Below are 11106 nucleotides of genomic sequence, written 5' to 3'. Positions count from 1 at the left end.
ACGCAAACCATGTTGCCATGGTATCCAGCGTTCTTGGTACATAGTTATTGAAGGAATATCCCATGCACACGACGTAATACGGCAGCCAGCAAATAAGAAACGCTGACGCGATTAAAAATATTGTCTTGGCGGCTTTGAAGTCGGTGCATTGTCGACTCTTGCGGAATTTAGCGTCCACTTTCTTTAGGGGGACAATTTTTCCCCAGCGTTTCGAATGTCTGTAGGCGACAACAGCAATGTTGCCATAACTCCATGTGATCACGCATAGAGGAAACAAGCAAACTATGATTGATATCACAGCTGTGTACCCAAGCTGTGTCTGTTCCATGTTGAAGACCAGCGTGCAAGAAGCCTTGGGTAGCTGAAAGTCGTACTTACCCCAGCCGACGAGCGGTGGGAAAGCAATGATAAGCGCACATATCCACAATATTAGAACCACCCAACTGCCATTCCTATGTGCGAATAAACGTTGATAACGGAACGGGTGTACGATGATGAAGTAGCGATCAAAAGAAACTAGTGTCAATGTGATAATTGTTACCAATAGCAAAGTGACGTTCATATATGCTTCAATTTGACACCAGACGTGACCGAACCTCCATTCTTGATGGATGGCCGTGTAAATTACAAACGGCATGATTAATATCGTGATCGCTGAAATGCAGAGCAAAAACGAGATCTAGTTAATCTTCCTCTTATCCTGAAAGTATACTTTAACAACATTGGTCATTTTGGTTTTCAAAACCGTCTTACATTTTCAAAATTTAGGCAAAATTATTCAACTTTTTGTGTTAATACCTGGTTCTGGCAACCAAGAAAACAAAAAGTGTAATGAAAAACGAGACAATTCCGGTGAACTGGTGTACGTTCAACGTTGAAACTTTAACACGGGTAATTTTCATATCCGTTCCCAGTATTTTTTGTTCGGTCTACATTTTCTGATTTACCCCCACGCCTCACCGAAAAAAAACCCGAACCCTCAAAATAAAATAAAGTAAAATAAAAAACACGTCTATACACGTACGTCAGTGTTAAAGTTAGCGATGTATCTTTTGCATGTAAATGTTCGACTGTACAACTGGCCGTTTGTAGGGACTAACATTCTTTTGTCAATAATGAAATATGAATGTGTTACATCAACAAGGCGTGCGTCCTTTGTTTTTCAACAAACTCGAGGAAGAAGAATAAGAAGGAGATAGTCATCGATATATAGTTGCAGCAATATTGTTTCTCTAAGTTAGAATGCTCCTCGGAGACAAATATTCGGATTCTCATCAATTTTTTACAATTCTTTTCCGATCTACCACTTGTTGGGGCTCATTATAAAGCTATTGGAGTAAGAAGTTGTGTCCTTGTCTCTAGTACCGAACTTTGGACGGTTACCCCTGATTTTTTAGCTTTTTGAAATTTCATTGTTAAATCTTTCAATTCGAGGCGCGTACTAATTTAAAGGGGTGGGTTTTATTTGTCAGCTTTATCTCTGAGGACATTGGCGAGCTGCACACAACTTTCACAGGAAAATAACAGATTAAAATCACATAAACTGTCAATGTCAACAATCACAATTTTCGATTTTATACTCAGCACATTGAAACTTACAATTCACACGGATAATATTTCTTAAAGAAATGATACGCAATGTCTAATATCTTGAAATATGACGCCCCTTTAGCATTTTTGAGATACAATTGAAATAAGTGACACCCCTATGACGAAATTGGTAACCTCTCCAGATTGTCTTATCCGCACAACAATTCTTTTTAAGAATAAGAAACAATAAATGGAATCATTCCGTGCACGATATCCGTGGTATACACACATATCCAATATTCTGATATGGCGGACTTTCTGCAATATAACGGACCAGGTCCTGTAAAGACGATTCACAAAGGGATATATACCTTACCTAAATCACAAATGACCATGTTGATGAGAAATCGATGCGATATGTCGTTGAAGAGATGCGTGTTCTTGGCGAAGACGCCACAGAGGATACCATTGTCGAATAGCGACACCAAGAATATGATACACATTGTCATGGATTGCCAGACAATAGCCGCCACTGAGATACTCTCGTTGTTATAAGTGTCAGAATTGAGACCCGAAGATGAATTTCCCGTGATGTTGCACATTTCATCGATACATAAAAGGATCTCTTCTCAAGTTATCATCGAAATGTTATCCACAAACTCGAACTGCTCGTGTCACTGTTACTTTTGTATTGGTCTAACGTTGTAAAGTCGGTCCACAGTCATAGAACGCGGTAGTGCACGTAAACCACTCATTCTGAACACGGCTTATGATATATGCCAAAGTTCTGATAGCTTTGGTGTCTATGAATCACCGTGCTTTTCCAAATAAATGATATTGGCAGTTTTGAATCTAGAGAAATCAGTGTAGCAGCATACCATTTAACGAAACACCGCAACGTATATCATGTACATCGATCCTTTATCTGGAAATTAAGCCATATGAAGCACTCTTCGCGTTTACGTATGATAACCATTCTAGCTGTCCAAACACGGAAATATTATTAAAATAGACAGGTGTTTACGCTCACATGATCATTGCACCCTAATGACATTTGTTTAAGAACAAATGCGTGTTCTGACTTTATCATAGTGCTGTTAATATGTGATATGTTACCCTTTGACTGAACATAGAAATGAAATCGATGGTTTACTCAGCTGGCCAATTCGATTGATCAACATCTTGGCTTACTAACTCGACGTGAATAGACGTTCTGATGGACTAAAGTTTCATTTTAGTAAACAGAATGTTGCCTTAAAACAAAACATCAGGAAGAAATACATGTAAAATTTATTTTGCAGATATCTTAGCCTTATAGCTCATTTACTACTTAGAGCAAAGGTTTTAACACGCCGAGCATAAGATATCACATATACTACACGGACGATTGATTTCATTCTTTAAACTAAACTCATCTTCATTGACTATACAATTGCACATGCAAAGGGAGGTGATCAACTTTTTTCTTACGTGACAATTCTTAGCGAAATTTAAATGAATGATATGTAAATTTCAAGTTTAACTTGATCTGAATGATGTAACTTAACTCAACAATCACTGTTCGTACTTGAGCGTAAAAGATAAATATAGGAAAGAATAATATAGGAAAAATATACTTTCCCCCACGTTTAAATTGCTTTAATCGCCTAAAATTCAATCGTCATTTTTGTATCTATTTCATTAAACTGTCATTTCTTCTACTCTGTTTTGAGCATTTCATTCATTCATTATTTCCTCAATTTTAAAAAGCACATTTACGACAATAGTCGACACATTTTTATTTCCGTAAAATTGTATTTCTAATATGAATATTTCGTGTAAGTTTGTTAAATCAAATAGCTTATGTATTTCTAGGTCAACTCGTCATATAATCTCGGCAAAACGTCATGATGTCGTTCATTAACCGGATCTCAATCGTGTTATTTTAAATGCATATTTATCCGTTGAATTGAATCTACCAGCAATCACCGTTTGGTTGTTTCAGAGCGTCTCCATGAAACAGTTAAGTCTGATTTTATGTGATGTTTTAGCGTCATCAGATGACGTCACGAAAATTTATTTTTAGTGATAACGAGAAGTCAGAGAAACTGTTAATGGATTTCAATTTGTCCTTCGATGGCGTTTCAACGAATCATTCTTATCATTCTCTCCGGGAAACAGTTTGTTTTAATAATGTGACATATATCCTTTGCGATGGTAGCATTGAACTTTTCTCCAGCTACATACAATTACAGTACCGTCACCTTGCTGGATATTTATCCTTCGAGTATGCGCATAGAGGCAATCTTGCGGCGGTTGGACTGTGTCCTCGCCTATACCTGTAAGTTAACATTCACGCTACGTACCATCCAGTGCATTGCGTTCTTTGATAGTTAGATTGCCGCAAAGGGAATTCAGACCTTCTAGTTAGATGTTAATTGTTTTTTAAAAACCCTAGATGGATTGATAGGTTGTTCGGCTTATACGGCTGAATACCACAAAAGGGCATTTTTCCATTGTTTGTTTTTTTTTTCATCGAGAGGGGCGTGTCATGAGAAGCGGAATTGGAGTGCAAGTGGGGAGCAGACACTGGCGGGACAGAGACAGGGCATCATTCTGAAAACAACCTAACTGGACAATGATTACCCTTCCAGTTTCTTGGAGCGCTTCGAAATTTATCTAATTGGTGCAAGTTGTCGGTCGATTGGTTTGAAATGTTGGTTGATGGGTATGATCGAAATTTAAAACAGCTAAACTTGGAAAATGGAAATGTTTAGTTGTGCTTTCAGTTATTCTGGCAGAAGAACAATACTATTCTTACAAAGTCGGCGATAAAGTGTCTCAGCAGATGGTATGTTCTCACTTGAGATTGACATTATAAAACTGCGTGCCCGATACCTCGAATACAACTGCCATTGTCAAAAAAGCAAGACCTATAGTGACTTGTACGAGTGAGTTAAGGGGTACAATGATGCAATTATAGGAATTTTAAGTCCGACACGAATCCTTGATGCTCCTGCGCGTATGATCTCATAAATATTTCTTTGCAACGTTCTGTAAGTTTGACCCAAGGTTTTCCATGCAAAGGGACATGTTTGATTGTAGATAGAGTCTTTATAGATTAAAAAACACACGCAAAGACAAATGTCAAAAACACCGACAAGTTGAATTGAAGAAACATCGGTCCTCTGTCAATAGTGAAAAGCTGTCCAACATTATGCTCCTCAACAGATGAATGACTTCCTGAGATGCGTGCATCATTATTACGAGTCGTTCTGTTCTGTTCTGTTCTAATAGTACCTTAGCTTTGGAAGGAATTTGCAGACTGTGTAATTATAGCAAAACAATAGATTTGACCTTCACACAGACAAACAGCTCGCTTTCATCATATATTTGCACAAAAGAAAGGCACATTAACGGTTGCTTATTGTTTTCTGGCTTTCGACAACTCCTTTTCCCAACAAACAAATAATACATTTGTTTAAAAGGTCCATTTAATCCCATCTTGCACTGTGGGCCGACATTAACAAAAGTGCATAACTTTCATACGATACTTCACGGTCCCGATCGATAGTTTTCGAATGGTAAATCGTCAACTTCAGGCCGAGACTAAACATGACATCGCGTTTTTCAATGTCAAACTGTGAACGGTGTTCAAAACAAATGACAATAAAAGAGTTAAATGGTTTTGTAGCTCACATGCTAGTGAACGTGAGTGAAAATCGATGACGTAAAATAACAATAGATGAAGTTCAGAGTGACCTCTCACCAAGAGCTCACAAAAGACAGTGAATTTCCTAAAGGTAGGTTGCTTTGGCTGGGCAAGTGACTTGTAATGAAGAAGTCGGTATTTTATAGTTGATTGTAAGCTAACAATTTATAAATCGTTGAACCAAAGTTTGGTAATCACTTCGGTTGGAAAAATTAATAGCAGGTGTGTTATAAAAGTAAATCAAACTTAATTACCACCCCTTCTCACTTTCGGCCATCTTACTTTCCAGTGTGAATCACGTGAACTTATTGTTACTGTGCACGCGACTTGGGTCTATAAATGACAATACTGGTGTGCTTCACTTTCAATCGCGCAGATCATCTTGTTGTTGACGAACGCAATCATCATGGCTTCGGCGATTCTTAGTAGCTGTCTACTGGTCTTTTTCTTGACTTACTTTGCTGACGGACAGAAGTACGGATTTGGAAGATGTAAAAAAATCGGGGTGAAGGAAGACTTTGACTTAGACCAGTATCTGGGAACTTGGTACGAAATTCAAAAGATCCCAGCAGGTTTCGAGAGAGGGCTCAAGTGTGGCACTGCACATTATGAACTGAAATCAAACGGCCACATCAAAGTTTGGAACCGAGGAATCAAAGTCTCATCGAACGCGGCTAATGATGACGTCGTAGGAGATGCTGACACTCCTAACCCGAATCAGCCTGCCAAACTGAAAGTGAAATTCTCTCGGTGTAAGTATCGTATATTGTCTCTACTGTGCACTCGGATTTCGACATTTGTTTGTGATTCATATTTGCATGGGATCAGTCTAGTGTGCACTATTTTCTACACTGTAGTGTGCCGAATTTAAGGTTTGTTTTTAGACTTAAAGAGTTTGGCTCGATGCTAGATGTCATTCATGGAACTGTTGGGCAACTTTTAACAGTGGTAGCAGTGTTCACGTGTTCACATGCATGATCCTGGAAGTCCTTGCCTTTTTGCTTGTACTTGGGGCGACCCTTGTTGCAATCTTATTTAACCTCTTATTACCAGATTTTCCTCGAAAATCCCTTATTCGATGCGCAGAATGTTAAAACATGGAACTAAAAAGCTCAATAGCTTTTCATAGCTCCATGATTAAAGACTTCCTAAGCACCGAATGTATTTGCAAGGCCTTTATCGCTGAGACAAAAGATTGCCTAGGAACATGTAGTCTTTCGTAGTGCGCAGATCTGTGTCACCTCGGCGATGCTCGACCTCTCCAATCTCACAATGGCCGAGGCGAAATGAGTGAAATGCCATGAACACACAGACCTGTAGCATGTGCACTGTTTGTAGGAGACCTGTTCATACAAGCACATCGGTGTTTTGAAAACTCATTGCTCAATGTGAGACTCAAGATACGAACTAATTCTAAACAAGAGTTCCTTTTTGTTTTGCTTTCTTTTGACTTTAAGCGGTTTATGCTTTGGCATACATTGCGCCAGTTCTATCTATCTATCTATCTATCTATCTATCTATCTATCTATCTATCTATCTATCTATCTATCTGTCTGTCTGTCTGTCTGTCTGTCTGTCTGTCTGTCTGTCTGTCTGTCTGTCTGTCTGTCTGTCTGTCTGTCTGCCTGCCTGCCGTTGTGCATTGGGCAATCCACTGTATTCCGAGTCCTTGCTTCATTTTGTAGTGGTTTATGGCTACCTCACTCAAAGTTTGTAAATGGACTTCAGATAGTTTGAGGACTTTATAAAATTAAGGAAAACTAACTGACCATCAATTTATGTACCTATTTATCTGTTGTCTTCTTCGTTTTGTCAATTGATTGGTGCTTAGCATGAACGCATGTATTGTACCGAAGTATTGTGTATCCAGTAAGCGGATCTGATGACAAGCCTCTGCGTGTCTGAATGAAATATAACTGAATGGATTAAACTTTTAATCTAGGCTATTGAAATTTGCACTGTTAAAATAGCTAGCTAGAACTAATTCTTCTCTTGCGAAATTGCTTAGCATGATAGTGGAACAAACAGGGTCGAAAATTGTGCCACAATAGTCACCTGAGGGACTAGTCAATCGTCTATAAAAAAGTGCCAAGTGCATGATTGCGCTGCAGGCTTCACATCAGATTCATTGTGGCTTCGGTAATTTCATCATGTCGGGCTAGTCCAGTAGACGTGTAATAACGCCCTCTACTGGCAAACTTGACATACTCTGTCATCTAAGGGTGACTTAGCCACTTCTAGACTTGGTTCAAGTCGGTGAATTTTTAAAAATTAAAATAAATCATTTGTAATAATTTCTCTTGTATCTCTCCTATTTCATACAAACCTATTTGGAAGTTGGCAGCCCGGGTCAGGATTTCTCAGGGAATGAGCGCTTTACCTTTGAGTCTGCTAACTCCCCTATATATAGCGTTCACCCCACTCACGCGTTTCACGTGAAAATAGAACACAAATCATCGCGTGCACCCCATTCAAACTTTCACAAATCACAGACTTGAACCAAGTATAAGCCACTTTCGTAACCGCATGAAGCAAATATTGATTTTCCTGCGTATGTTGTTTTGATCACAAATATTTTACAAGAGGTAATGCACACTTGAATTCGCAAAGATTCTTTTTTTTCTCAAAGTCAGTTGATTTGAAGATGATCTTTTCTTACCATGATTAGGAAAACATTTCAGCCAGTGTGTTTCTGCAGACTATTGCAGGTTGGTTGAACTACAAACAGGAGAGGGGAACACTATTGGCTATGGTTGACCTCATCGTAATTAGTTAGTATTGTTTTTATATTTTTCTCGACAGGGCAACCAAGAGGAAATTATTGGGTGGTGGACACTGATTACACGTCATATGCCGTTGTTTATTCATGTACGAGTTTCTTTGGTTTGGTGAGGATGGAATACGCCTGGGTGTTGGCCAGGGAACGTCAACCCGATGAAGACACCCGTGCTGCCATACAGACCGTCCTCGATCGCATGAAGTCAGCCGGTATCGACACGAGCAATCTGGTTTACGCTGATCAAACTGGCTGTGAAGCCTTGGACTCAAAATAGAAACAAACTGAACTTTTCTGTAGATCATGCAATCACAGGTGCACACACGATGTACTATTCAGATACAAGCCTACTTGTAAAATCATTATTTACAAAAATGTTGCACACTAGTTTGTCTTGGTCCTTTGAAAAACTGCATAAAATAACTTCTATTTATATATCAGACGAAGGTATGAAATTTCAATTGTACCTCATGACAAAATAATCAATCACTTTGCCTGTTTTAGAAGTAGGGACACCATGACTTTATATGTCTCCCGAAACGAGCATCTTCAAAATGAATTGCTCTTTTCTCTGTAATTTAAGTTCAGTTTTGCAAACAGCGTCGATGATTGAAATTCGATATTCAATTATGGTCTAGAAGCACCGTGGAAACTGTTATATCACTTTTAAGTGGTCATGTGAAAACTTTTGAATTTTGTATGATGTAATTATTTTTGTCGTTTCGTAATAAAGAGCAACTTGCAACCTGAATGGCCATTGGTTAATCGTCTGTACTGTTTGAACCATTATTCATTGAACCGATTTGTCAGCAGAGTGTAATGTAAGGCTCATTCAACACACATAAATCAATTATAAAGATACTCGGGAATGCAAGCGAGCGTGTTATTTTATATCTGTTGTGGATGATAAATTTTCATTCCTGTGCTATGCAGACAATTTGAAAAAGTCCATTTTGGCGAGCAAGGAGTAGAATTTGGTAGTTTATTTGGGGATAAACGGAGAAAGGACACAAGAACGTTGCAATTCAAGACGAGTCGGCGAGATGTTTTTGTAATGGGGTGCTTAGCTGGTTTCCTAGTGTGAAAAGGGAAAATAAATGGGTGGTTGGAGATGCTTTCAAATCAAGATACTAATTGTTGTGTTTGAGGAACTGCAAACCTGTTCACAATAAATAAACAGTCTAACCAGGTCTACATCGTCAGCGCTCGACCAATTCTCAAAATCACTCTTCATAAATGTAATTGCTGACAACTTTATGTATTTGATTTGATGTATCATCTACGTTATTGTGCCACTCCCTTAACTCGGCGAAGCTACAGACTAAGAGAAGAAACAGCGGCTAAAAAATGCATGAGAAGCATTGTTATTTTTATGACAGTAGCAGTCATTCCGGATAAAATTCATGTAGGAATATAAAAAACTGAGCCCTGTGGATATAATGGAAACGTTCAGAAGTCAAATTCTTGATATCAAATCGAGGTCAGAGGAGAAGAAGAAAACGTTTAACAAACTGGTTTACCCATAAACAAACACGCTCCACTCAAGTTCAGTAACGTCAAGCCTAAACCTTTAAATTCACCGTAAACAAATACAAGGAGAAAGTTTGAAATAGGGCAAAACTCACTCAAGACTTTAATATACCCTTTTTCGCTCACTGAATGGAAGTTTTTATAATCTATGTGCCTACGGCCTGGAATTTATCATAAGCAGGCTAATAACAATCTACTAGCCAGTGGTAACGGGCTGGCAGATCTAATCAGGCTGATTATTTTTATCCAACACTATTTTAGAGGTCAGAATATTAAGTTTACACATTCTTTGTCTTACAACCAGTTATGGTAATAAGATTTTTAGACAGGAATTTCGCAAAAATATTGACCCGTTGGCCCATAGTAGCTTTTGACATCTGACTAGTGATAGGGTTGGGACGGGGGGGCAGTACATACCCTTGTGGATTTGATGAAACTTTGTCAAAATTGTTACTTTCACTTTAGCCTCTTTCCGATTATTTGATACAGCGAAATTGCTTTACTAAATTAATGTAATTGAAAGTAGCAAATTGTCTGTCAATGTATTTCTATGTTTGTCTTTGTGGATATTTTAGAACTTACTGCCAAGTTTAACGCCACTGTTATGACAGCAGTAAAAATATCATTCCAAGAAATGGGAACAGCAACATTCCTTGTCGTCCAGCCTTCTCTACACACAATTCAACAATACACAAAGTAGGCCTACATGTTGACGTTAACCGCAATGCCCTTGCCCACCGATATTTCCTTTAATATGTTCATAAACAGTAGCAGCTATTCGAATCAAAGTCCCGCTCAAGAAAGATAATGCTAATTGTACATGCTTTCAATCGTGTTTAATCGATGTGACATCATCGCTTTGGTTTTTTTTCCAATTTTAGAAATAAGACATGCTAGTCTATGTTTTAACCCAAAATATGATGAAGAAAATAATTCTGGTTGCGTAGGATTTCAGCATTTCTTGTGTTTCGGTCGCGATGCCCAGGATATTAACCTAAATAAAACTCCACTACTGTCACTTTTAATGTTTGCTTTTCAGTATTTTTATTTTGTCTGTAATTATAACATTATTTCACGTTCTGTTCCCAAAGCTCGTCAAAATGTCTAGTGTTCTATATCTGTAATGTCCGGTGTTTTTATTAAACACTGCATCTCAGTCTTAACTTGAATTCATTGTCAACAATGACGTCATGTTCTGCACACATTCTGTGGTTTTTTTTCAAGGCTAATACTCTGCATGTCGATATTCTAATAATGTGGTCTTGATTTGTAGGTATTAAAACAATAAAGACTAAAGCTAAACATGTCGGTGAATACAATGCTATTGATGCACACAATGATAACTGTCAATAACAGAGGACTTTGTTTATAAATTATTCGACACTGTCAGAGTACAATGACATAATTTGTATAATTCTTATGATTTACTGAATAAATAAACATACAGTATTTCGAAGAAAATGGTTGTTGGGAGCACTCATTCAACGAAACAAAAGGTTGAAGTATGTCTCATACGAAACTTCGAAGACATACAGTTTTGCACTTACTTTGCTTATGTACAGACATTGCCAGTGACGAA

At 38.1% G+C, this 11106-nt stretch overlaps 1 protein-coding gene across 1 annotated transcript; it reads left to right on the top strand.

Moving 5' to 3' along the window:
- The first annotated feature begins 5566 nt into the window (after positions 1 to 5566).
- Positions 5567 to 8748, top strand: LOC139136662 (apolipoprotein D-like). The gene is made up of 2 exons (XM_070704443.1): positions 5567 to 5973; positions 8024 to 8748. Exons 1-2 carry the CDS (start codon positions 5628 to 5630, stop codon positions 8272 to 8274), a joined length of 597 nt encoding a protein of 198 aa, XP_070560544.1. The 5' UTR covers positions 5567 to 5627; the 3' UTR covers positions 8275 to 8748.
- Positions 8749 to 11106: the final 2358 nt, after the last annotated feature.

This window comes from Ptychodera flava, chromosome 7, assembly GCF_041260155.1.
Source record: "Ptychodera flava strain L36383 chromosome 7, AS_Pfla_20210202, whole genome shotgun sequence".
In the NCBI taxonomy this organism is placed as follows: Eukaryota; Metazoa; Hemichordata; class Enteropneusta; family Ptychoderidae; genus Ptychodera; species Ptychodera flava.
Note: the sequence above shows the minus strand (reverse complement) of the source record. Positions and strands in the feature narration are given on the sequence as shown.